Source organism: Nerophis ophidion, linkage group LG11 (genome assembly GCF_033978795.1).
Source record: "Nerophis ophidion isolate RoL-2023_Sa linkage group LG11, RoL_Noph_v1.0, whole genome shotgun sequence".
NCBI classification, from domain to species: domain Eukaryota; kingdom Metazoa; phylum Chordata; class Actinopteri; order Syngnathiformes; family Syngnathidae; genus Nerophis; species Nerophis ophidion.
This window is the reverse complement of record NC_084621.1, coordinates 1,797,078-1,825,025: the sequence shown is the minus strand read 5'-3', so window position 1 is coordinate 1,825,025 and position 27,948 is coordinate 1,797,078. Positions and strand designations below refer to the sequence as shown.

General features: G+C 41.4%; 3 protein-coding genes across 6 annotated transcripts in view; 2 read left to right on the top strand and 1 right to left on the bottom strand.

Annotated features, from left to right (window-relative positions):
• ddr1 (discoidin domain receptor tyrosine kinase 1) overlaps positions 1-4,616 on the top strand; it is a 154,210-nt gene extending 149,594 nt beyond the window's left edge. For all 4 annotated transcript variants that reach the window (XM_061914832.1, XM_061914829.1, XM_061914831.1 and 1 more), the window contains one exon: positions 137-4,616. In XM_061914832.1, the coding sequence (XP_061770816.1) occupies positions 137-277 (141 nt within the window). In that variant the 3' untranslated portion in view covers positions 278-4,616. The remainder of the gene's footprint in view (positions 1-136) is intronic.
• flot1b (flotillin 1b) lies at positions 2,778-27,885 on the bottom strand. The gene is made up of 13 exons (XM_061914835.1): positions 27,741-27,885; positions 24,651-24,704; positions 22,681-22,756; positions 18,751-18,841; positions 17,065-17,208; positions 15,015-15,134; positions 10,588-10,683; positions 10,353-10,505; positions 10,101-10,282; positions 5,331-5,376; positions 5,113-5,250; positions 4,863-5,027; positions 2,778-4,793 (listed from the first exon to the last, which is right to left on the bottom strand). The coding sequence occupies exons 2-13, from the start codon at positions 24,691-24,693 to the stop codon at positions 4,764-4,766; spliced, it is 1,284 nt and encodes a 427-aa protein (XP_061770819.1). The 5' UTR covers positions 24,694-24,704; positions 27,741-27,885; the 3' UTR covers positions 2,778-4,763.
• The window catches only part of vars1 (valyl-tRNA synthetase 1), a 223,102-nt gene continuing 217,115 nt past the window's right edge, over positions 21,962-27,948 (top strand). Inside the window, exon 1 of the mRNA XM_061914827.1 lies at positions 21,962-21,971. The gene's annotated coding sequence lies outside the window, so the exon portion shown is untranslated. The remainder of the gene's footprint in view (positions 21,972-27,948) is intronic.

Sequence of the window (27,948 nt, the reverse complement as noted above, 5' to 3'; positions counted from 1 at the left end):
ATATGGTGAAATGATGAAGTATGACACATAGAATGGAGCTGCTATCCCCGTTTAAATAAGAACATCTCATTTCAGTAGGCCTTTAAGACCAGAGACCCTCCCTGCTCTTTCTCTAACGCTGTCTTTGTGTGTCCAGGTGTATCTGGGCAAACCCGCCGTATGTCCTCAAGGTCTCTACGAGCTCATGCTGAGCTGCTGGAACAGAGACTGCAAGCTCCGCCCATCTTTTGGCGACATCCACTCCTTCCTCACAGAGGACGCCATGAACATGGTGTGAGACGCATCAGGAGTCCACCGGTGGGGTCGAGTCTTTTCTTACAACACTTTTTGGGCCGAGGGGGTGCTGGAGATGCTGCTGGTTCAGTTGGATCCCGCACCTGGACCCCTAGAAACCTGCAGTAAATTTAGCTCGTCATGCTGTAGATCTGACCTTACGTAGTACGACGTGGTGGTGGTGATGGTGGTGGTGGTGGTGGTGGTGATGGTGCTTTCTGCTTTACATGACTTCTAAATGCTGGCAGACTGTTAGGTGTAGTGGTTCTCATAGTTTAATACCTCCCAGCTCCCCTCCTGCAAATAACTTGTAATGGTTCACATAGTTGCCTTTTACACAGAAGCTCCAGCTCCCCTTTGGAACTCTGAAAACAGATGGCAGGAGATTAAAGCTGGTGGATAACATAACTGCCTCGGGTTCAATTCCTGGACAGTCAGCCCAAGGTGACCTCCGCCTTCCATTTAAGTAAACTAAGATGGACTCTATCTCTCCCGAACCAGATAAGTGGATCGATGCCGGGCGATAAGGGTCATTAGCAAATGTAGAATTTCACATAGCTGTCTTCCACGTGACCTCTATTGGCTTGTAGTGATCAGCCAAGTGTGTTAGCCCATTTCTGGCCCCAAAATCAGGACCAGAATTAGTGGACTAGAAAGGGGATAATTAAAGGCCTACTGAAATGAGATGTTCTTATTTAAAGGGGGATAGCAGGTCCATTCTATGTGTCATACTTCATCATTTCACCATATTGCCATATTTTTGCTGAAAGGATTTAGTAGAGAACATCCACGATAAAGTTCACAACTTTTAGTGCTGACGTCACGGGTTGTGGAGCTCCTCACATCGGAACATTGTTTACAATCATGGCCACCAGCAGCAAGAGCGATTCGGACCGAGAAAGCGACGATTTCCCCATTAATTTGAGCAAGGATGAAAGATTCGTGGATGAGGAAAGTGAGAGTGAAGGACTAGAAAAAAAATAAAAGACTACAGTGGGAGCGATTCAGATGTTATTAGACAAATTTTCTAGGATAATTCTGGAAAATCCCTTATATGCTTATTTTGTTACTAGTGTTTTAGTGAGATCATATGGTCGTACCTGTACAACCTGAAGGTCGGGCCCGCACCTTTCTTCATGAAGTCGACGGGTGGTGGCGATGCCCATCTCTACCCTTCGCAAGGGACCTTCTTTGAAACACGATCTTTCTAAATGATCGCTGCATAATACACTGTTGTGTGTGTGGTCCAATCCAACCGTGTTCGCTTGACCGCTCTGTTCCATAGTAAAGCTTCACCGTCATCTTTCAGGAATGTAAACAATGAAACACTGGCTGTGTTTGTGTTGCTAAAGGCGGCCGCAATACACCGCTTCCCACCTACAGCTTTCTTCTTTGACGTCTCCATTATTCATTGAACAAATTGCAAAAAATTCAGCAACACAGATTTCCAGAATACTGTGGAATTATGCGATGAAAACAGACGACTTATAGCTGGGAACGGTGTGTAACCAAATGTCCTCTACAATGCGTGACGTCACGTGCACGCGTCATCATACCGCGACGTTTTAGCATGATACTTCTGCGCGAAATTTAAAATTGCAATTTAGTAAACTAACCCGGTCGTATTGGCATGTGTTGCAATGTTAATATTTCATCATTGATATATAAACTATCAGACTGCGTGGTGGCTTGTAGTGGCTTTCAGTAGGCCTTAAGGTCCTTTGGTAGTGTAGTAGTTCACATAGCTGACTTGGCCATTTAGTCTTTCCCTCCACAAGTCAAGGGGCTGCCCTTGCAATCCTGAACAGGTTAAGTGTCTCTTGGCAGTGTAGTGCTTCACGTAGCAGACCAGGGAGGATGACAGCTTACTCAAAGGGGACTACGTGACTCACTGCAGACCTGCTGTGCACTTCCAAGCCCCAATTGCATTATTTTAGGGACAATGGAGGACATTTTGCGCCAAAGAGTGAGAAAAATCCCCCAAAGTGCTGCTGTCACATGACCTCCAAACTCAAAGCAGAAATGTTACTTTCAGTTTGGACACAAAAAAAAAAGAATATTCCACAACTTCCTGCACTTTAACACATTTGTGGCTGATGAACTGTTGCTATGAATCCTGCTTGTGTGGACTGAAGAGCAGTGATTGGACGACAGCAGGATGTAAAAATATCATTTTGGAATGACTGATTTTTTTTTTTGGTCCCCACCATGAAAGTCTTTGTTACACGCACTAGTGTCAATATGTCCTACACACCATCAACTGATAGTTGTGGTGCCATTCGAGTCCCCTTTTGATACACTATTTGATACAGTGTAGTTAACCTTTTTTAGATGCTTTGTCTGCTGGTACATGAATAGTTTGTACATATTTTAAATACAAATCTGTATTTTCCTGTACTAATGTATGGAGCCTTCTGTAGAAACGCTTGCTACCTTGAATATTGTGTTTATATATTTGTAGATGTTTCAATAAAGTTTTAACCCTTTTCAAATAAAAACAACGATCGGAGCACACTTTTTATTAATACAGATAAATGCGGATTTGAGACTACACATGCAACAACGTGACAAACAGGATAAGTAAATTCCATTGAACATGGCAGCATTATGGCTTATACCAGTTGGATATAATGTGATATATTTATTCCCTGACAAGCTGAACACAAGAGGTCTGACATTGTGGTTTTTTTGGAGTTCATCTCGCTTGACCCAGGCACTTCACGGTGATGAGATGCATTGCAGCTTTGGATGGTTAGTAAAGCGTTAGAAAACTTGTTAAAAAATGACGTGCAGCTTTACGAGACTAACTTTCACAGGACTTCTAAGTGTTAGTCGGCATCCTTACAAACATGAAGAATTAGTCAAAGGTACGCGAGCCTTCAAAGTGTACTGTAACAATGTTGACCACCTTTGCTGCCAGGACCTCCCACTCTCCTGCCTAAAACACAAGCAGCCTCTCTCCAGCCTGCTCTTAACAACCACTTCCTGTTATAGCCTGCTCTTAACAACCACTTCCTTTATCAATCTGAGACGCCAGACAAAATCCCAAATCAGAATTATTACAGCCACGATGAGGAGAAAAATGTAATGCAATTCTGAAATAAGGTCATTTTTACAAGAAAAAACATTACAGGATTATTTTGATTACGTACTTAATAACAATGCAGGGGGCAAAGCAAGGCAGCTGTTCCTTTAAATATGCTTCACTTATTTCCCATCACACAATTGCCTCATGTGAAGTGAAATTATATTTATATAGCGCGTTTTTTTAGTGACTCAAAGCGCTTTTACATAGTGAAACCCAATATCTAAGTGACATTTAAAGCAGTGTGGGTGGCACTGGGAGCAGGTGGGTAAAGTGTCTTGCCCAAGGACACAACGGCAGTGACTAGGATGGCGGAAGCGGGAATTGAACCTGGAACCCTAAGGTTGCTGGCACGGCCACTCTAGCAACCGAGCTATGCCGCCCCATAAATCCTACAATATTATAACAAATGTATACTTATTTGATATGCGGGCATGATAGTAGATTTTAGACACTAAATATTTTTGGACCATTATTATATAATGGGATTATTCTGAGGATTTTACTTACAAAATTGTCACTTATATCAGTAATATTGTAACTTTATTTTTGCAACAATAAAAGATTACCATAATACTGTTTTTGGTGGAATATATACGAGTATAATTTTGTAATACCGTATTTCCTTGAATTGCCGCCGGGGCGCTAATTAATTTAAAACCTCTTCTCACTCCGGCGTTTACCAAAGGTATGCAGTAAAAATTTGAGTGTGATGTAAGCTTGGACCTTAAATCCTACTGAATAGCTCTTAATCTTCTTCCCTTTATGTGATTTCAAATCACCGGTATTGAAATCAGCCTCCTCCATTTTGAAAATGATGACAGGGGAAGTGTCACTCGTAATACTAAGCATGCGCTAATTATTTTGTGAAGCGAGTTTGACCCGGCAGTACTTCAAGGCAGGCGTATACTATATGCCCGGCGGCAATTCAAGGAAATACGGTATTCTAATTTCATTCTTGCAAAACATCCCCCACAAGTTTGTCTTGAATTATCAGCCCGTTTTTTTCCCCTCTTGTAATAATCCCATTTTATTCTTGCAGTATCACAACCTTTGTCCTACGTCAAATCGTGACAATATTCTCAGAATATTACCACTTGTTTTCTTGTCATGGTGGTGGTAGTAACATGTTTGGCGCTCAGTTCATGTGTAGTGCATAAGTTAACAGTGATCTAAAAAAGTACATTTGACATCTAGCAACAAACACTTTTGATGCCACAAAGAATGCAAACACTAAACCATCTCAAGCTAAACGGATCTTCGGGGGACAAAAAGAGCCACGCGGTTCAAACGCCAGCACTTACGAGATATGAAAAGGAGGAGGAAGAGACACATCTGCATGCACGTTGATGACGTCAGAGATAATTGAGGCACGGCGAGAGGAGGCCTGATGCTCCACGTCCTCTTAGTGTACGCGCAGGGACTGTCCTGTAACCTGGTGTTCAACAACAAGCTCAGTAAATACACACCAACATGAATGAATATTAGAAGAGAAATATGCTACCTGGGAAATGTCTATTCCAGTCAGTTTCTCCACAGCTGATGGCACCTTGGTCATGATTTCCAAGACCTCGCCTGCCAACTTGGCCGCGCCCACGTCCGAGCCGCCGCTGGACACCATGGTGACCTTCTGGGCTAATGACAGCGGCCTGCTGATCTCCTCTGCCATCTTAAAAGGAGCATAAAGAGAGAGGACGCGTGACGTAAACACCAAAAAAAGAGGAGAAGGACGTTGTTGTTCCCAGGCGACCCACCAGCGGTAGTTTCTCCAGCAACATGTCCACCATGGCGCCGTCGCCGTACTGCTTGAAGGCCTCCGCCTTCTTGGCCATCTGCTCTGCCTCAGCACGGCCCTTTGCCTCCAGGGCGAACGCCTCGGCCTCGCCCTTCATCTGCAGAGGGAAGCGGGAGGGTTGGATGCTTGAAGGTGGAGCTCAGTTGGAGGTAAAGGGAGAAGGAAGTCAGGACTCACTCTGATGGACTCCGCCTCCGCTTCGGCCTCCAGGATGAGCTGCGAGCTGGCAGGAGGAAAACATGTATTAGTTGTTATGAAGGAACATGTTCCATCTTTGTTGGACAAGTTTTGCCTAAACGTGCACACCGTATTTCCTTGAATTGCCGCAGGACATATAGTATGCGCCTGCCTTGAAGTACTGTCGGGTCAAACTCGCTTCGCTAAATAATTAGCGCATGCTTAGTATTAAAACTGGTGACGTCACGAGTGACACTTGCCCTGTCAGCATTTTCAAAATGGAGGAGGCTGATTTCAATACCGGTAATTTGAAATCGCACAAAGGGAAGAAGATGAAGAGCTATTCAGTAGGATTTAAGGTCCAAGCTGTTGAATACCGGTATGCTAAAAAGAACAGTAAGCAGCTTTGTTTTATTAATATACCTGTGAAGCCGACGGTTCGACAGACAGGTAGATGGTGGCGAGGAGACGGCGAGCGAGCGGAGAGGAGTAGCGGAAGAGCGACCTGGACTGAGGTTTTATTGAAAAATACAAGTCAAACTGCTCAAGCTATGTCCTTCCTTGGTGGTCCTGGGAACCCGAAAGACGATGGCTTGAGACCGTCACAATACCGTAGCTGCGTCTGTCAAATATGAGTCATTAAATGACTCCTGCCTCCTGTTGGTAGAGGGCTCTAGTGATCCTTCTTGCGACTACTCTGCTGCAGAAGAAGTGAAATGAGTGACGTGATATGTGCTGGAGGAGGTAATAAAGGAAGATCTCCATCGAAACAGAGAGACTTTTAAAAATGAAGAAAGATAAGGAAGACTTCTATAAACAAGTTATCAATGTTTTTGATCAGAAAGAGCTGGCATGGACTATATTTATAAGTAAAGGTAAGACCATAACGTTTTTTTTTTAATTAAATTTGCTTTTCATGATGGTATCCTTACATCACACTCAAATTTTTACTGCATGCCTTTGGTAAGTGCCGGAGTGAGAAGAGGTTTTAAAATAATTAGCGCATGCTTACTTTTACCGCATGCCTTTGGTAAGCGCAGGAGTGAGAAGAGGTTTTAAATTAATTAGCGCCCGGGTGGCAGTTCAAGGAAATACGGTACTAAGATAAAAGATGAAATTATGGTGAACAATGCAATGATGTCATGATATTAACCTTGAATAATCTAATAATACTTATTAGTAATAGGGATGGGTGATATGGCCTAAAATCTATATCGCAATATATATTTCAGCCTCCTGCAATATAATATGTCTAAATATATCTGCGACGAGGTAGTGACTTGTCCAGGTTGTACCCCGCCTACCGCCCAAATGCAGCTGAGATAGGCTCCAGGGACCCCAAAAGCGACAAGCGGTAGAAAATGGATGGAATTGATTTAGCATACAAATGATGATACAACTATTTCAAAATGGGTTACAAAAGCTCCTAATAACATATTGCTTCATTTCCAGTTGTATTATTTTTCTCCAAACTTAATCACTTGTTAATTTACTATTAATATTTGGTTACTTTCTACTTACTTTTGTAAAAATGTATAACTTTTTCTTCAGTTTCAATACTTTACATTAGTTTTGGGCCATACTAAAAAATTTGGGAAGGGATCCAATGCCAAGTAGTCCCAGGGGCAGTATCGGTCATACCAATGCTGATACCATATTTTTCGGACAGTTCCCAACTACTTTGGCATATGTAGCAGCCATGAAATTCTAAGTTAATGATTATTTGCACAAAAATAAAGTTTATGAGTTTGAACATCAAATATGTTGTCTTTGTAGCATATTCAACTGAATATGGGTTGAAAAGGATTTGCAAATCATTGTATTCTGTTTATATTTACATCTAACACAATTTCCCAACTCATATGGAAACAGGTTTTTGTAGACGCGACATCGAGGAAGACGATTTCATGGGATTTATGGATTAGGAGTGAGAGATAGTTTGGTAAAGGTATAGCATGTTCTATATGTTCTAGTTATTTGAATGACTCTTACCATAATATGTTAGCTTAACATAGCAGTTGCTTATTTATGCCTCATATAACCTACACTTATTCAGCCTGTTCTTCACTATTCTTTATTTATTTTAAATTGCCTTTCAAACGTCTATTCTTGGTGTTGGCTTTTATCAAATAAATTTCCCCCAAAAATGTGACTTATGTTACGTATATATGTTTTTTTCCTTCTTTATTATGCATTTTCGGCAGGTGCGACTTATGCTCCATAGCGATTTATAATCCGAAAAATACGATACTTAACATTTTTAATAACATTGAATGATCAAATTTACATTTGTATTGTATATCTTCTATATTGCGCAACTGTAGTTAGGAAAATTTATATTTTCAAATGCTTTGTACTTTAACTCCCCAAAAATCTTTTACACGTATATTTGAAACCAAAGACTAGTTATTAATAACATTTTCTTCCGACAAGCTGTCTTTTTGCTCAATTTCTTCGGTTGAATTTAATTTCTGCAAAGTTCCAGAGAGGGCCTCAGAATGTGGAGTGACGCTAACTCTCGACTATCTATCTTGTTGGTAGGGTGTTATTGCAGTTTGAACCATACTTGCCAACCCTCCCGATTTTCCTGGAAGACTCCCGAATTTCAGTGCCCCTCCTGAAAATCTCCCGGGGCAACCATTCTCCCGATTTCCACCCAGACAACAATATTGGGGGTGTGCCTTAAGCGTCCTCTATCACCTGAAACCTTCACTCCTTAAAGGGGAACATTATCACAATTTCAGAAGGGTTAAAACCAATAAAAATCAGTTCCCAGTGGCTTATTTTTTAAAGTTTTTTTCAAAATTTTACCCGTCCCAGAATATCCCTAAAAGAAGCTTTAAAGTGCTTGATTTTCGCTATTTGCTTAAGCCACTGTCCATTTCCTGTGACGTCACACAGCGATTCCAATACAAACAATGGCGAATAGCACAGCAAGATATAGCGACATTAGCTCGGATTCAGACTCTGATTTCAGCGGTTTAAGCGATTCAACAGATTACGCATGTATTGAAACAGATGGTCGGAGTATGGAGGCAGATAGCGAAAACGAAATTGAAGAAGAAACTGAAGCTATTGAGCGAATAGCTATTGGCGTTATTCGGCCATGCATGTCTGCGTTAGCATCGCCGATAAAATGTGCAGACCAACCGATCAGGACTTTCGCATTGACACTGGAGAAACTTAAATCCGCCGATTGGTAAGTGTTTGTTTCGCATTAAATGTGGGTGGAAGGAAACGCTGGATGTAAATATAGTTTCATATGTACATACAGGTAGCCTAAATAGCATGTTAGCATCGATTAGCCGGCAGTCATGCCACGACCAAATATGTCTGATTAGCACATAAGTCAATAACATCAACAAAACTCTCCTTTGTGATTTCTTTGACTTTATCGTTGGGAATGCATCTGCTTTGAGTGTCGCAGGATATCCAGACATTCTTGTCATCTCTGTGCCATCTCTGTCGTAGCATCGCCGGTAAAAACCAAACGAGGGACTTTCGCATCTCTTGACACAGGAGCAACTTAAATCCGTCGATTGCTAAGTGTTTGTTTGGCATTAAATGTGGATGGAGGGAAAGGCTAGATGGTAATATAGCTACAAATGAGGCATTATGCTGCAATATGTACACAACTAGCCTAAATAGCATGTTAGCATTGATTAGTATGCCGTGCTAATCGATGCGCATTTTACGTAAATCAACTTGAATCCGTCCCTGATCGTGTTGTTGCAACACACCGACGAGGCATGATGTCTCCAAGGTACCGGAAAATTGTCAAAAAAACAGAAAATAACAGAGCTGATTTGACTCGATGCGTGTGATGTGGTAGGGAAGAATGCCGTTGAGTACCGATGTGACGTCACGTTCTGACGTCGTCGCTCAGAGAGGGATAAACAGAAAGGCGTTTAATTCGCCAATATTCACCCATTTAGAGTTCGGAAATCGGTTAAAAAATATATGGTCTTTTCTGCACCATCAAGGTATATATTAACGCTTACATAGGTCTGCTGATAATGTTCCCCTTTAACAGCCGCATGCTGTCCTCACTCAGGTCCGCATGCTGACCTGAGAACAGCCTCTTGTCACGTTCGCTTTTCATCCATACAAACATCGTGTTGGCCCAGTTACATATTATGTGCAGCTTGTACACACACACACACACACACACACACACACAAGTGAATGCCAAACATACTTGGTCAACAGCCATACAAGTCACACTTAGGGTGGCCGTATAAACAACTTTAACACTGTTACAAATATGCGCCACACTGTGAACCCACACCAGACAAGAATGACAAACGCATTTCGGGAGAACATCCGCACCGTAACACAACAGAACAACTACAGAGAACCCCTTGCAGCACTAACTCTTCTAGGACGCTACAATATACACCCCCCCACCCCCAAATTCGTAGATTTCAAGGTTGGCAAGTATGGTTGGAATTAATCACTATGTTGAAACGGGGACTTTCATTGCAAATGATCAGAAATCATGAGATAGTTTTTGCAAAAGTGGGCTGTACGCGTTGTGAAGGAGTGGTTTACACCCAGGATATGATGTACTGCAACACAGCTTTTACAAGATTTGAATTTTTGGAGGCGCACGACATGCTAAGGAAGTTTTCAGAGTGAAGAAGGACTCAGGACATCCAGTTTTCACAGACTGAATTTCAAACAAAGTGGAGAATTGTATTGAGTGTTTGCTGCTGTCAGCATTAAAAATGTCCTCCTACTGTGCTTGTCAGTGATTGGAGCAGTTCTTACCGCTGAGCCTCAGCCAGCCTCTCCAGACGATACTTCTCAGCCTCGGCGGGCTTCTTGACTTTGGCCTCCAGCTCCTTCTCCTTGCGGACGATCTCCTGCTCCTGCAGCATGATCTGCTGGCTTCGCTCCACAACCTGAACTTGCATTTTCTCTTCCTCGATGAGCTGTTTGGTCTTGGCCACCTGTGAAGAGCGTTTAGTGCGAAGACTCAGAGATGTTTTCCCAGAAGTATAAGGAGGACCTTATTAGTACCTGAAGCTGATAGGCCATTTCTGACTCTGCCTTCTTGGTGTTGACCTCCACGTCATAGGCCGACTTTTTCAGCTCATAGTCCCTCTGGGATTTGGCCATCTCAATCTCGTTCTTGTACTGAGCGGACACTTTCTCTTGCATGGCTTGGGCCTCCTGCATGGGGGTCACAAAACGGTGAGATTTTCTCACTAGATGTACAGTAGACGTGAAAATAGAGTAAAGATGCCCTTTTTACCCTGATGACTGCATCCCGCTTGTACTGAGCCTCTCCAATCCTGGCATCCTTCTGCACCTGGGCAGTCCTGGCCTTACCTAGTGAGTGGAGGTAGTCCTGGTAGACAGTGACCATGACATTAGCTATGAAAAAGATTTGATTGCACTTCTTAATGTAACAATATGTGTGTTATTGATACTTTTTTATTGCATGTTTATTATTGTGGGTGTAAAAGTGCACGTCAGACTAACAGGACACGGTTGCCATGGTAGCACTTTGCTGTAATTCATCTCTAATGTACAGAGCGGTTGAAGGGAGAAAAAGGAGAGGGTGAAGGGCGGTGGTCGCCTACACTTAGTCAATAAAGGCCACCTAAGTGTATTTGTGGTAAAAGACGTCACAGTTCCTAAAAAGGTTTATAAAACCATGCAAATACAAACTGCTACACAGTGTCCTCACCATCACAACCTAAAATGTGTCTTACTTTGACCAGAACTTGTTGCTTTTTTATTCTTAACCATTTTTATTGTAACAGACAGGTGTTTTTTCATTTAAATAGATTGGACATTTAAAAAAAAAAAAAGAAAATCAATTTCTCTGTTTCAGGGTCAACCTGTCGTCTTCAAAAAAAACTTTATTTTTAGGGCTGTCAAAGTTAATACGATAATGAAAATGTCCTTGTGTGGTGCTCGGGTCTGTGGGACCCATTTTCATTCTTTTATTAAAAGAAAAATGATACAATTAATTAATTTTTCAAACTGAGACTCACTGACTTTGGCACATTTTCTGTGAAAAACATACATCAGAATACATATTTGATGACCACACACCATACACCCCCCCAACACATTTCCACTACATATAAGATGTCCAGGTCTCACACACACACACACACACACACACACACACGCACACACACACACACACACACACACACACACACACACACACACACACACACACACACACACACACAGAGCAGGCCTAGAAAGGAGGAGGAAAGAGTGTAGGGACACAGAACATCAGAGGGTCAAATGTGCGAGAAAATGAGAGCAGACAGTGTTGACAAACAATGTTGCAACCTTGTGTGGGAACCGCAGGTGCAGAAACACAAAAGAAGAATCCTTGTGGGACGCAGAAACTGGCAGATTAATTTTCCGTGCCACATTCATATTGTTACTTAGCCAGCGTTTGTGGGTCTAATGGATCTGTTGTATTTTGAGGCTTTTAATGCCTCACATTAAACACTTTTATGTTAAAATACTGAACCGATGATTATTGGAATAAGGTAAACATCGGTTCAGTATTTTAACATAAAAGTGTTTGATTGTGAGACATTAAAATCCACAAAATGCAATGGGTCCATCAGACCCACACACGCTGGCTAAGTAACAACAATATGAACATTAAACAAGGGTTAAATATGTCCTATTTTTTTTTAAACGTGAATAACGTGTGTCCTGTGTGACCCTCCGTCCATCCCATAATGTGGGAACACGCAGCTGCGTTCCAGATGGTGTTGCGCCACAAGCGGGAAAGAAATAGCAAGCAGAAATTAACAAAGAAAAAAAGATACATTGAATGGAATTAATACTATTAAAAAACTCAAAATTATCTGCCAAATGTACACTTATTAAAGATTAAATAAAACATATTGATCTGCGATTAATCGCGATCACTGAAAGTTAACTATGGACAATGCGATTAAATGTTTTGTTTGACAATCTTAATAATTTTAAGGTGAGGATTTGTCATGATCCGTTACCTGGCTCATGGCATGATTTATGTTTGCTAGTTTTTCTGTTTTAGTCTGTTTCCTGGTGCACCATCTTTCCCTGTTTTCTGTTGATTTCCATGGGCACTGATTCTCCTCACCCGTCTTAGTCTTGCAATTAGTGCTCCCACCAGGTGTTTTGGTTAATCACTCCCCTTTAGCGTTTCCTGTCACCCAGCAGTAGTTGCTGGGTCAATGTTTGCTATAGGCAACATTTACGTTATCCTGGTTTTTTTCCTCACTGTAGTGATTTTTTTATACATCAGCATTCCTCGTTTTTCACCGTTGGTGACATTTTGGTTTGTTTTAGCTCCACACTTGTCAGCGTCCTTAGTTTTGTATTTTTGTCCTGGTTAATTTTATTAGTAAAACTTAATCTTACCTGCACGCTACTCCTGCTTGTTTTCTGCCTTGGAAAGAACGCTACCAGCGCAGCCATGTGCCTCAGAAGACGTAACAAGGATTATTTTAAATAAGAGTGTCCCAATACAACTTTTTTACTACCGATACGATACTAATATTGATCCAATAAGATATCAGCACAAATCATACATACTTTTACTATTTTATAGTGTGGGCGGTTGTCTTGATCAATTGAAATTACTCAAACATATTACAATGGTAAGTATGAAAAACACAACAGGAAGGATTTATGCTGTCTCTAGTTTGAAGTGTTAGCGACACCGAGTGGCCACAATAATGCATTAAGTTAAGATCATGATGAGTAAGCTAAATGAGGATGACATTTGTTACTGAACTAAACATTTTCTAATATGTTTCTGCCTTGGAAACTTTATATGCATCTACAGTATAATTATTTGATACTTGTTTGTATTGACAAACATGTTTTAGACTACAATATTGTCATTTAAGGACACGTATGTCTAAGTTGTGTGCTATGGTGTTTAACTGTTGAGTAGCTGCTAGCTCCTGGTAGCCTACAGCCTACCATGTTTAGCATTTGTAAACGACTTTACTAAATTAGAAGAAAAGACCAACATTGTGCGCTTATTGAAGGACATTAAACTGCTCACTGGCTGTCCAGCTTTGCACAAGTAAAAACACATTGCAGGACTGCTTGTATCGGAGGTATAAGAGGCAAGCCGATGTTGATGTCAGACTGATATTTAATATCAATATCGGATCAGAACAGTCCTAATTTAAATATTCTTAACTGTTATGCAAGAGAAGTTGATAACTGTATAATAAAATGTAATACAACTTGTCCAGGGTGTACGACGCCTTCCGCCCATGTGCAGCTGAGTTAGGTACCAGTGCCGCCCGCGACCCCAAAAGGGAACAAGCGGTAAAAAATGGATGGATGGATGATTCATTTCAGGGGAGTTGATTCAACTATCAACCTCACAGGACACACCGCTTTGCCCCAGAGGTGTAACTCTCCTATGGAAAAAGGTAATCATCATTCCGTTCGTTCATATGCAGAAACATTGTTACAAATTCTATTTCCCTTATTTGTAGTCAATTTTGAAGTCCTCCTGGTGCTATGTGCCAGATCTTACATCACCAGCTGTGAGTTAAGTTTTTTTTTAGGTGGAACAAGTCGCAAAAGAGATCTTTGTTTTGTTAACTTTAATTAAAGATTGTTTTCCCTTTTTTAAGAACCTTTTAATTAATTTTGGAATTATTCACCTATATATGTGCTACAGCACATCCATGTGACAGAACTAGTGGCAAGTCAGTGTAAACTACTACATATCACCCACCATCAGTTTATTTTTCTTAAAAACCACCATAAATTCGACTGGCCATAGTCGACCATAGGCCAAAACCTAACAAGTCATATTTGACTAAGAAAATAATTAGTTGAAGACAGCTCTAAAAACAACTAAAACAAAGTAAAACTACTCACTAGCTTGAAAAAACCTGATCGGTATAACAGAGGGAGGAGGAAACCGTTTGTTGGCAGCATTGTCTGCTCATTTTCATGTTAGCTGTATGCAAACAACACTAGCATCTGTTTAGCATATTTATTTGAGTATGTAATTGATATTTAATGAATTAGTATTGGCTAGGGCTTCACGGTGGCAGAGGGGTTAGTGCGTCTGCCTCACAATACGAAGTTCCTGCAGTCCTGGGTTCAAATCCAGGCTCGGGATCTTTCTGTGTGGAGTTTGCATGTTCTCCCCCGTGAATGCGTGGGTTCCCTCCGGGTACTCCGGCTTCCTCCCACTTCCAAAGACATGCACCTGGGGATAGGTTGATTGGCAACACTAAATTGGCCCTAGTGTGTGAATGTGAGTGTGAATGTTGTCTGTCTATCTGTGTTGGCCCTGCGATGAGGTGGCGACTTGTCCAGGGTGTACCCTGCCTTCCGCCCGATTGTAGCTGAGATAGGCGCCAGCGCCCCCCGCGACCCCGAAAGGGAATAAGCGGTAGAAAATGGATGGATGGATGGATAGTATTGGCTATATTGTACTGAGGCTGGACAGACCCTCTATTGTTGCAATAATTTCCATTTTCTGATTGTATGATTATTATTATTAAACTTTTTGCTATTCCAAGTACATTTTGTGGCGGTGTCCCAAAATATTTTTGCACTTTCATCTGTACTACAAAAAGGGGGAATAACAACACAGTAATCATGTATTTAATGTTTCCTCTACCTTCTCAGAGGTTCTAACCCTGGAGCTGGAAAGCATTTCATGTGAAGTACCTGGTCATCATGGACATCTTTGAGGGTGTAGCTGACTACTCCGATCCCCATGTTGACCAAGTCAGAGGAGGCCACCTTGAAGACCTGCTCAGAAAATTTTTTGCGGTCCTGGTAGATCTCCTGCGCAAGGTGAGAGATAAAACACACTTTTAGGCCCTGCCTATATTAAGCCGGATAACTCCTTAAACAAATAACTATTTGGCCTAAACCCAGTGTCAGCCACACTAAGCCATCGTTTAAGGTTCTCCTCCTCGGATATCTTTTTACCTGGGTAAGTGCGCCGTCTATTTCTTGAATCTCTGGCTTTTAGCTCTGTATGGACTCTTTGATCGTTTATAAACTGAGTTCGGAGAGGAAGTGACGTCAGAAAGAACGCACCACAGCCAGCTTACTAACAACCAGTTTCCACTCGGAGGTATAACCACTAGAAAGATAGAAGCGAATCATTGTTGGAATAATTATGTATATATTATCACACAACTCTTATGCTTAAGGGCCGGTGCTATAGTTATTAATTGTGATGAAGTGGTATTTTTCTTTGTCTGTGCAAAGATGGCAATCCAAAAGATTGGAAGCCAGTCTTGTATCAGTGTCTGTGTCCAGGAACGGCCTGTTGACTGCCAAGGCCGAACACCGCCGTGACGCAGACAGAGCAGAGACAAGGCAATATCACCATTTTCAACACATTTGCATTTCTTGTTTAATTATAATATTGTGTGTAACTGGAGCTGTCGAGATTACATCTTTCCCTCAGCGACAGCTTCAGTGATGTAACCAGGGACCTCCCAAATAAATAGAGGAAGCACGTGGGCTAGACTTTAGAGTGTTTTTTGGATCTGTAACTAGAGTACAGCCCAAATAACATCTTTCCTCAATTGAGCAAAATTTATCTGTCTGCATGATTCCTTGCTTCGCTTCGTTTTAATAGATGTCATCAGTGTTTGAACCTAACAATCATCCAGACGTGGCCGTGTTTGTCCTTCTACTAAATGTACAGGCGCCTGTAGAAATCATACATGAATACCTTAAGAGAAGGAAACACAGCTATTTCGGATACGACACATCTCAGACGGCAACATAGCAATGTTGAGCGACGGGCTTTGGATAAACCCTAAAAGAACGGCAACCTGGTGGGATATGTTTGTCAACGGGTGCGTTGTGCCAGAGGAATGGCAAGAGAACTTTCGAATGTCCAGGTCAGCTGTGATTTTACTTACCGAACAACTTCGTCCATTTGTCAAAGGGGAGACAACGAGAATGTGGGCTCCCGTGGATGTGATAAAAAAGGTAGCGTGTGCTTTGTATTACCTGGCCGATGAGGGAAGACTACGGAAAACGGCGTTTGGACTGGCAAAGCAGACTTGATTAGTTATTGGCCGTGATATATGTTGAACGATTACTCAACGCCTAGTTTTGTACTCCATAACTACTGTGAAGCCATTAAGTAGCCCAAAAAACTACCGCCATTTCAGCCTCCAAGTACAGGCAGAATTGCAAGAATGGACAATGAAGGTAAAGGCAAAAGAGTGAGGAGTGTCCTGCCCAGATATGTAGATCCCTAGATTGATTGTTGTAAACTGTTCTTTATCACATTGTTTACTTTCACATGTCCATTAAAAATGTTATTCATCTATGATGGCTCAGGTGTGATGCACTACATGAATGGTTAGTCTAACAGCTGCTGATGGTGAGGCAAGCAAGGTTCACTGTTAAAAAATATGTGGCAATAGGCTATATTGAAATACTTCAAATACCAGACTGCTGAGTAAGGATACACTTCCTGGTTAGAGTTGACTATGACGTATTATATTCATGTCTGCCATTTTCCCGGGCATGCATACTAGGTTGCATTGCACCAGCGGACGGAGGTGGTAGGGAGGTCTTAAACCAAAGCTTGAACAATGGCATTAGTTGTGTGTGGACAGGGATAAGGTTAGGGAGGTTGCACTCTGTATAACATTAGCCGTCTTGGTGTAGAAGCAGCCTTTGTCACATAAAGTTGGGACAGAGGTGATTATTCTTAAGTGTAAGCGTCACCACAGTACATCACCTCCACAGTCAGGTGGGCGATGATGGCCCTCTGGTGGCCCTCCAGGGTCTCCAGGGCAATGTTGGCAATCTCATGCTCTGACTTTCCCATGAACATCTGGCAGGCAGTGGCCAGCATCTCCTTGTTCTGGCCCTGGATCTTCACCTGGTAACAAAAAAGACACAGCACTGAGTCTTGGATTGTATTAGGATTTGTCTAGAATAGAGAGGTAAACTGCTGGCATACTTGCCAACCTTGAGACCTCCGATTTCAGGAGGTGGGGGGTGGGGTGGGGTGGGATGGGGGCGTGGTTAAGAGGGGAGGAGTATATAGCTAGAATTCACCAAGTCAAGTATTTCATAGATCCATCCATCCATCCATTTTCTACCGCTTATTCCCTTTCGGGGTCGCGGGGGGCGCTGGCGCCTATCTCAGCTACAATCGGGCGGAAGGCAGGGTACACCCTGGACAAGTCGCCACCTCATCGCAGGGCTATTTCATAGATATATATATATATATATATATATATGAAAATACTTGACTTTTAGTGAATACTTATTATATGTATATATATATATACTCATTATATGTGTATATATATGCATATAAATAAGAGAAATACTTGAATTTCAGTGTTCATTTTGTTACACACACACATAACACTCATCTACTCATTTTTGAGTTAAGGGTTGAATTGTCCATCCTTGTTCTATTCTCTGTCACTATTTTTCTAACGATGCTGAACACCCTCTCTGATGATGCATTGCTGTGTGGCACGCACAAAAGTGCTTTCATCAAATGCACTAGAGTCTGGAATCTTCCATCTCTCCCTAGCGTGGCCCAAAACCGGTCAATCTTTGCTTCCTGAGGAAGATCTTCACTGCCAAGCAATTGGTAGTCCACTACTTCTTCCCGGAGGCTATCCAGGTCCAATCGCAGCTGCGGCTTGGAACTTACAAGCGTATTCCTTCATCTTACTCGTCGTCGGTGTCGCCATGGCTGTATTTTCCTCGTTCTTCTGAGCTCTCTAAAACCCGTAGATGTTATTGTCACATATGCATGCACAGTAGATGGCAGTATTGTCCTGTTTAAGAGTGTCACAACATTGCTGTTTACGGCAGATGAACTGCTTTACGGTAGACGAAAACGTGACTGATGCTATTGTGTGTTGTTACCGCGCTGGGAGGACGTTAATGAAACTGCCTAACAATAAACCCACATAAGAAAACAAGAACTCGCCCTCGATTATTCTACAGTTATTACGTAATTGGGCAGGCTCGCTGTTTATATTGTGGGAAAGCGGACGTGAAAACAGGCTGTCGACACGTCACTCAGGTCCGCATGGAGCTGAAGAGGGCGTGGCCTCCAGCTCCGCCTGAATTTCGGGAGATTTTCGGGAGAAAATTTGTCCCGGGAGGTTTTCGGGAGAGGCGCTGAATTTCGTGAGTCTCCCGGAAAATCCGGGAGGGTTGGCAAGTATGACCGCTGGGAGTCTGCAATAGGACCTCGGCAGCCATTGTTATGTGTTGACATTTAAAGACACACCTCTGTGTTGTGGTTTGTCAGAGAGACAAGGTGACTTTAAAAAAAAAAAAAGTTTAACGGCGCGCACATCAGTGCTACCACTGACCCTCTTGATTGCCCAAGAGCATTAAGACAGATTAAATTAAACCTTTTAATAACAATTGGATATTTTTCAAATGTTACCTGAGCAATGCCAGTGACAGAGATGGGGACACCATGGCGGGTGTAGACTTTGTCACTCTTCACATTTAGAGTCAGAGTGTTCAGAGTGATTCTGTAACAACAAGAAGCATGGATCAGGACTCTTGTGTACGGTAATAGAGTAGTTCCCCTTCTTCAAAATATACTTCTGAAATTGCACAAAACTTCAATAGGTCAAACCGCCTTTAGAAATACCATGTCAGCATATCTTACTGTAAACATGAGATGTATTAACTCCACAAGTGCATTTTTCTTTTAATTTGGACTTGTTTTAACATTTTGTTTTGATGACATAACAGAAAAGGGCAGAAAGGACAAGTGTAATACGAACAGTAGAACTGAAAATGTATCTTGTTGCAATGTAGGAAAACAATAGACGGATCTCTGTCCTTTCTGCTCATTGCGAATGGCAAAGACTCCTACATTGATCTTAAAATTTTCAGTATCAGTTATGAATGTTAAGTCTATTACCGGTACTTCCCTTCCTCTCTCGCTACGCAACATGTCACAATCGTATTTTACGAGTACTTACTTTCTATTTACACAATAGTGATGGTTGATATTACAGTATAGTACTTCATGTCTGATCCCGATATCAACCGATACCAAAATTAACAATCTGAAGGTTACCATGAATTGATTAATGTGAACCCAGACTTAAACAAGTTGAAAAACTTATTCGGGTGTTACCATTTAGTGATCAATTGTACGGAATATGTACTGTACTGTGCAATCTACTAATAAAATTCTCAACCAATCAATCAAAGATTGATTGGTCGTGTTTGGAGGAAGAAGTATACTGAGTTGCATCCCAAGAACACCATACCTACTGTGAAGCATGGGGGTGGAAACATCATGCTTTGGGGCTGTTTTTCTGCTAAGGGGACAGGACGATTGATCCGTGTTAAGGAAAGAATGAATGGGGCCATGTATCGTGAGATTTTGAGCCAAAACCTCCTTCCATCAGTGAGAGCTTTGAATGGTTGACCAAATACTTATTTTCCACCATCATTTACAAATAAATTCTTTGAAATTCCTCCAATGTGAATTCCTGGATTTTTTTTTCACATTCTGTCTGTCACAGTTGAAGTGTACCTATGATGAAAATGACAGACCTCTGTCATCATTTGAAGTGGGAGAACTTGCACAATCGCTGGCTGACTAAATACTTGTTTGCCCCACTGTAAGTCACTACCAGATAGTTAAGTATTTATTTTTTCAAAAATAAATTGTAATATATCTTTGTTGCATGATCAGTTAGTTTTTCAAGTTTAAATTAAATGCGAATTCATGCGGTCCATAACATTTTTTTTTTCGATAATGATTGGGGAAAAGATTTCAGTGTGTGTATACTTTTTGAGCACATTCAACAATGCCGTGATAGTAATAAGCTTGATAATTTTGGTCACAATAACCGTGATTGCCATCTTGTTACATCCCTTATAGACGCACATTATTTCTAGACTCTTGCCAGCCACATACAATGATGTGGTGGGCCAGATTTGAAAACACGTTACGTATCATCAAAAGGTGAGCATTCTAGTGTTGTTTTGCTTTACTATAAAGTACGGTAGTTGACTTCTTTTTAAACTTGCACAGCAAATAATGTTAAAATGTTGCCTGAAACATTGCCTTTATATGCAATAAAGATTTAATGGCGTTCACGGTTTGACCCCGGAACAGATTATTAAAACGGCCATTATTTCCTTTTGTGAACGTTGGTGTGTGCTCAATATTAAGATGTTCCACTGTAGTCACAAAGCAGAAACAGAGGCATAGTAACAAGATTGTGCTCTGTATTATATTATAGGAGGACATGAGCCAGTGCGAGAGACGGCAAAGTCAATTATCAACCACTCCCCTGAGCTTGTGACAGTGCTTCTCAGGAATTTTCTGTCACGCCCCCCGAAGAAGAAGAAAACATTTTACGTCCCTTCCACGACTATAAATAGTATCATTTGTGAATAAAACTGATAAGTACCTACACCTTTGCATGACATTGTATCAATATTAACGTAAAAAAATACTAAAAAGAAATATAGATCCACTTAGAACTAAGAATAACTTTATTAACACTGTTTTTAGTCTGTAATAGAAATTATTTAAAGTGCAATAATTTGCCTAAAATTGGAATAAATATTAAATCCTTATTTAAACTATAAATATATTTTTACCAACTTGAACCATTTGAAATTGAAAAATAAAATTAAACAAACTTAATAAAGCTTCATCTGCAATCCTCTCCAAGGTTTTTCATAGTCATTCACATTGACATCCCACTAGGTTGTGAGGTTTTCCTTGCCCTTATGTAGGATCTGAACCAAGGATGTCGTCGTGGTTTGTGCAGCCCTTTGAGACTCTTGTGATGTAGGGCTATAAAAATAAACATTGATTGATTGATAAATAATACATTCAAATTGATCAGCAACATTAATTAACTCAGAAGCGAAATATACAATACTTTCAAGGGGGAACTGCACTTTTTTTTTAAATTATGCCTTACAATCCTTATTAGAGAAAAGAACACACATTTATTTTTTGCATTCTAATTTGAAAAAATCTGCTTGTTCTAGGTAGCTAGCAATGCAGCTAATGGGAGCAATCCATTCTGCCTCTAAATGATTTTAAAAATGCATCCAGAAATCGCCAGCAATACTTAATTTTGTTCCCTAATCTGTATAATAGCCAAGCTGTAGCAACATTGTTATTATAAAAGCAATCACTGCGGAACCCTTTTTCAAGCGTAGTAAAACCTTATTTTGCAACAGCTTTCTACGGTATTTGCCGTCACATAGCTTCTGTATAAGCAGCTGAATGGCTTTTAAGTTTGTAATGCACAACACAATAGGACATCAATCTGTACTGACTGAAAAACATGAACAGTCATATTACAGTATCTTTAAAGTATTAACACACATGTGTTGTTTGTACACATCTAGATCGACGTACTCCGATGTAGTTGTACTAACAAGCATGACGCGCTGCATGATGTGTATCATGATCAATGATAGTGACTCACACGATGGAAAACTGTCTTGTTTGGTCAAGCTGGCCGGGCTTGTTTTTTCCAGTTGGCTTTGGATAGGCACTAGATTTATGTCGGCATAGCTTGGCTCCAAGTTCCACATTTGCAGCGTAAAGTCACGCCGGTCCTGACTCTCTTGGCTTCTGTCAGCTCGAACGTTTCACCCTCTGTTCGTGCTTTCTTTCTATAACCAGCAGTTCATCCTCTGTATATTCAGCTTCAAAAAGATAATGTTGTAAATGCTCATTGTCCAAAAAGAGTGATTTTTGTTATCTATTAACAAGTCTGCCTTAATTTGTTTCTGGAAGTCAGAAGTGCGTTGTTAAATGAACGGAAATTAATGCGCTGAGGAAATAAGTTCTGGTAGTGCATAAAATGAGCAAAATACAGTAAATATTGTACATATTATTAATAACAAGTCTGTTACTGCATTATATATGTACTTGCAGCGTGTGTATAAAACATTGATGGGAGGTTTTGAAGTTGTTTTAGAGGGCTTTGAAGGCTAAAATGGTAACTACCATTTGCCGCATCTTATAAGCGTTTATCATCTTTAGACTACTAAAATATAAAATAAAATAAAATGAGCTTTCTTGTCTCTTGTAATACTTGTGAACGATATGTAAAATTCCAGAAAAGTACAGTTCCCCTTTAACCTATAAACAAATATAAATACAACAAATGGTGCTCATTTTTTGAGCACGTTTTGTAATGCACAGCTTTTCGAAGTTGGGTTTGAAGTATGATACTGATAAAGCATTGGGGGCCCACCCCACTATGGCTTACTAACACCAACTATTTTAAAAAACGCATATTAAAACTTGATCTATACCAGCAATTACCGCCATGTTTTGTGACGCACAAAAAAGTAAGATTGGAGCAATCACCTTTGGAGCTTCTGAATACAAGGGAGGACAAACACTCGTCCTCCAGCGATCATTAGTGGAGGAGAACGGCCGAAGCCTGGAAGGGAAAAAAGAAGAGGCGGTATGATGTAAACATGGCATTTACTAATGTATAACTAAATGCATTCATTATGGAGAAACCTTGGACGCAAAAAAACAACACTACTCAAGTTACTTCATAATGTCTTCACACAGGATTTCCCCCACAAAAAAAGTCAAAATCATTGATTCTTAAAATGTTACAAGTAGCAATAGTTGTTCGCCGTCTGTATTTACTAATACAGTTTTTGCCAAACTCGTAGTACGCCAAAAAAAATCCCTTTAATAAATATTCAAACACTGTGTTACTGTTTCAAACTATGTGTATATTCTTGTTAAATAAAACATCTGCCTTGTTTTAAATTGATATCCAGGCCTATTACGCTACTGTATCAGAATGTTGGTCTTTATGGTGGTACTTTTAAGAGCCAGTGTTTTCTGAGGTGGTACTTGGTGAAAAAAATCGAAAACTACTGTACTCAGGATTTGTTTTGTTATAAAAAGTAATGGATATTGTAGATATACAAATGTATCACCCCAAGATCCACTCAAATTTACTTCCATTTTTCTTTGCTGGAATATTCAAACCTAGAACATGTAAGGTTGTGGAAATGGTTATGAAAATGATAGCAATTTTGATGCAAAATATCTTTACAGACCAGTAGTGATTGATTCAATTATTTTGTCTAATAAGTAAATATACCTACACAGTGGCTTTGAGGATTAGCGTAATTCTAATATTTGAACCTCTTAATCTGAAACTGTGTTCTTCAGTGATTACGTAAACTTTGCCCTTTTGTCACCGATTCTGTTCATAACTTTTATGGACAGAACTTTTATGGACAGAACTTTTAGGCGCAGTCAGGGCGTTGAGTGGGATCCGGTTTGGTGGCTGCAGGATTAGGTCTCTGCTTTTTGCAGATGATGTGGTCCTGATGGTTTCATCTGGCCAGGATCTTCAGCTCTCACTGGATCGGTTCGCAGCAGAGTGTGAAGCGACTGGGATGAGAATCAGCACTTCTAAGTCTGAGTCCATGGTTTCTGACCCGGGAAAGGGTGGAGTGCTATCTCCTTGTTGGGGAGAAGATCTTGCCCCATGTGGAGGAGTTCAAGTACCTCAGAGTCTTGTTCACGAGTGTGGGAAGAGTGTATCGTGAGATTGGTGTGGTGTCTTCAGTCATCCGGATGCTGTATCGATCCGTTGTGGTGAAGAAGGAGCTGAGCCGGAAGGCAAAGCTCTCAATTTACCGGTCGATCTACGTTCCCATCCTCATCTATGGTCATGAACTTTGGGTTATGACCGAAAAGACAAGATCACGGGTACAAGCGGTCCAAATGAGTTTCCTCCGCCGGGTGGCGGGTCTCTCCCTTAGAGATAGGGTGAGAAGCTCTGTCATCCGGGGGGAGCTCAAAGTAAAGCCGCTGCTCCTCCATATCTAGAGGAGCCAGATGAGATGGTTCGGGCATTTGGTCAGGATGCCACGCGAACGCCTCCTGAGGGAGGTGTTTAGGGCACATCCGACCAACAGGAGGCCGGGGGGGAAGACCCAGGACACGTTGGGAAGACTATGTTTCCCGGCTGGCCTGGGGACGCCTCGGATTCCCCGGGAGGAGCTGGACAAAGTGGCTGGGGAGAGGGAAGTCGGGGCTGCTTAGGCTGCTGCCCCCGCAACCCGACCTCAGCCAAGCAGAGAAAAATGGATGGATGGAAGATAATTCTAATATTTGAACCACTTATTCTGAAACTGTTTTCTTTAGTAATTACATAAACGTTGCCCCTTTCTTAATCTAGTCACCTGACAAAGTTGCAAACTGTGATGTTTGTAAACAAAGTTTTGCTCTATCATTTAACTAAAAATGTGTATTACGGCTAAACTGAACTCCAACAAACTATCAGTATTACAAAATCTTACCTGAAACCACCATAGCTTCATTGGGTCCACATGTGTAGAACATAACTGCTGCTTCTGATGCAAAACACAGAAACAAACTATTAACATAACCACGACACATTTCACGTATTATATTTAGCCAATGACTTGAATTATGTTAAATAAGGATAAGCCAACTTTTATAGGGAACATTATGTGCCTGGGCTTCACTGTGGCAGAGGGGTTAGTGTGTCTGCCTCACAATATGAAGGTCCTGAGTAGGGCTGGGCAATATATACAATATATACAATATATCCCGAGTTTGTTTATGTGCGAAATAGAAAATGACTATATCGAAATATTCGAGTATACGTTCTCACGCAGTTGCTTTTAGCTGCGGGCGTACACTTCAGGCTCTTCTCGCTCTTTCCTTCTAACAGACAAGCAGGCGCACATTCTTACATACGTCACGTACTGTCACGTCATACATCACATACGTGTCCGCCCTCGCAGAGCAGAGAGGTAGAAAACTGGGCTACGTTAGCTGCTAACCTAGCCGTACGAGTGAAAGAAGGTGCGGATCTGGTAACAAATGAAGATAGACTTGATTCCCAATAAAAAGAGCAGGGTTTCCATCGTCTGGCGGTGGTTCGGCTTCAAGCGGGAATGTGTCGAACAGACAACCGTAATATGTCAAGTGTGGGGGCAAAAAGCGTTGCTATAAAAAGTAGCATTACTGCTAATATGTAGCATCATTTGAAAAGTCACTCGCTAGAGAATGAAGAGAATTTCATAACCTTAGTAACATACCACATAGTGAAGGACGAATACTATTTCATTTCCTATTATGCAGCCCATTTTTATTTGACACTTAAAATGTCTCTGACAATCTTGTACTTTATGTTTTGGAAATGACTTGAATGTTTGTGCCATTGCTTAATAACTTTAATAAATACACTTTTGGTCAATTGACTTAGTTGTGATTTCCCTCTCTGCATGGAAGTTTAAAAGTAGCATATATGAATGCAATATGAAGAAGAATGTTTTAATGTAGACACATACAGTGGGCCAAAAAAGTATTTAGTCAGCCAGCGATTGTGCAAGTTCTCCCACTTCAAATGATGACAGAGGTCTGTCATTTTCATCATAGGTACACTTCAACTGTGAGAGACAGAATGTGAAAAAATCCAGGAATTCACATTGGAGGAATTTAAAATAATTTATTTGTAAATGATGGTGGAAAATAAGTATTTGGTCAACCATTCAAAGCTCTCACTGATGGAAGGAGGTTTTGGCTCCAAATCTCAGGATACATGGCCCCATTCATTCTTTCCTTAACACGGATCAATCGTCCTGTCCCCTTAGCAGAAAAACAGCCCCAAAGCATGATGTTTCCACCCCCATGCTTCACAGTAGGTACGGTGTTCTTGGGATGCAACTCAGTATTGTTTTTCCTCCAAACACCACCAGTTGAGTTTATACCAAAAAGTTCTATTTTGGTTTCATCTGACCACATGACATTCTCCCAATCCTCTGCTGTATCATCCATGTATCCATTTTGGTATAAACTCAACTGGTCGTATTTGGAGGAAGAAGAATACTGAGTTGCATCCCAAGAACACCATACCTACTGTGAAGCATGGGGGTGGAAACATCATGCTTTAGGGCAGTTTTTCTGCTAAGGGGACAGGACGATTGATCCGTGTTAAGGAAAGAATGAATGGGGCCATGTATCGTGAGATTTGGAGCCAAAACCTCCTTCCATCAGTGAGAGCTTTGAATGGTTGACCAAATACTTATTTTCCACCATAATTTACAAATAAATTCTTTAAAATTCCTACAATGTGAATTCCTGGATTTCTTTTTCACATTCTGTCTCTCACAGTTGAAGTGTACTTAACATGAAAATGACAGACCTCTGTCATCATTTGAAGTGGGAGAACTTGCACAATCGCTGGCTGACTAAATACTTTTTTGCCCCACTGTATAATCATCATACTGCTGTGATTATATGCATCAAGTGTTCATTCAAGGCCAATGCAAAATATCGTAATATATATCGTACATTGCGACATGGCCTAAAAATATCGCGATATATAAAAAAGGCAATATCGCCCAGCCCTAGTCCTGAGTAGTCAGGGTTCAATCCTGGGCTCGGGATCTTTCCGTGTGGAGTTTGCATGTTCTCCCCGTGACTGCGTGGGTTCCCTTCGGGTACTCCGGCTTCCTCCCACCTCCAAAGACATGCACCTGGGGATAGGTTGATTGGCAACCCTAAATTGGCCCTAGTGTGTGAATGTTGTCTGTCTATCGGTGTTGGCCTTGTGATGAGGTGGCGACTTGTCCAGGGTGTAAACCGCCTTCCGCCCGATTGTAGCTGAGATAGGCACCAGCGCCCCCTGCAACCCCAAAGGGAATAAGCGGTAGGAAATGGATGGATGGATTAGGCAAATTTTATCGGGAACATTATGTGCCTGTTAATTTCAATCGATGCACTGCGACTTGTCCAGGGTGTAAACCGCCTTCCGCCCGATTGTAGCTGAGATAGGCACCAGCGCCCCCTGCAACCCCAAAGGGAATAAGCGGTAGGAAATGGATGGATGGATTAGGCAAATTTTATAGGGAACATTATGTGCCCGTTAATTTCAATCGATGCACTGCGACTTGTCCAGGGTGTAAACCGCCTTCCGCCCGATTGTAGCTGAGATAGGCACCAGCGCCCCCTGCAACCCCAAAGGGAATAAGCGGTAGGAAATGGATGGATGGATTAGGCAAATTTTATAGGGAACATTATGTGCCTGTTAATTTCAATCGATGCACTGCGCTGTCATGACCACGCCCCCACCCTCGAAAAAGGCTCTATTAAACGACATAAAGCTCAGACATTCTAATGTAACATGTCAATTTACACATTCATATATGTATTCATGTATTAGTTGAACGGAATCACGAAAAGAAAATGTCACTCGTTTGTGTTTAAAAGCCCTTATCCGCCCCGACCCCCCCCCCCCCCCCCCCCCCCCCCGCATTCCGAGAAGTCACGATGATATACACTGCGACAAGTCTCTTACTATTCAAAAAACAATTGAAGTAATAGCAATATTTTGTCGTTGTCGTATTGATTGGACTCACCAATATTCGTTGGAGGCAACAACAAAATAAGCGTTATTATCGTCACGGCAGCTCGAGCAGGGTTTCTGTTTTCTGTCAGTCTCAACGACAAAAAAATGTCCGCCGCGACCGGAAGTGCACTGGTGACCACGCCCCATCTGCATTGCAGGCGTCACCTAGTGGTCAAACATGGTAAATGCGCCAACAGAATACTCAGATTACTATGTAC

Excerpts from the sequence above, each read along its gene's own strand:
- flot1b (XM_061914835.1), bottom strand. The coding sequence starts at position 24,693 with ATGTTCTACACATGTGGACCCAATGAAGCTATGGTGGTTTCAG. Across the intron at positions 22,757-24,650 it reads TGAAGCTATGGTGGTTTCAG|GCTTCGGCCGTTCTCCTCCA; the intron begins GTAAGATTTTGT and ends TTTCCCTTCCAG. Across the intron at positions 4,794-4,862 it reads CTGGAATAGACATTTCCCAG|GTTACAGGACAGTCCCTGCG; the intron begins GTAGCATATTTC and ends GTTGAACACCAG.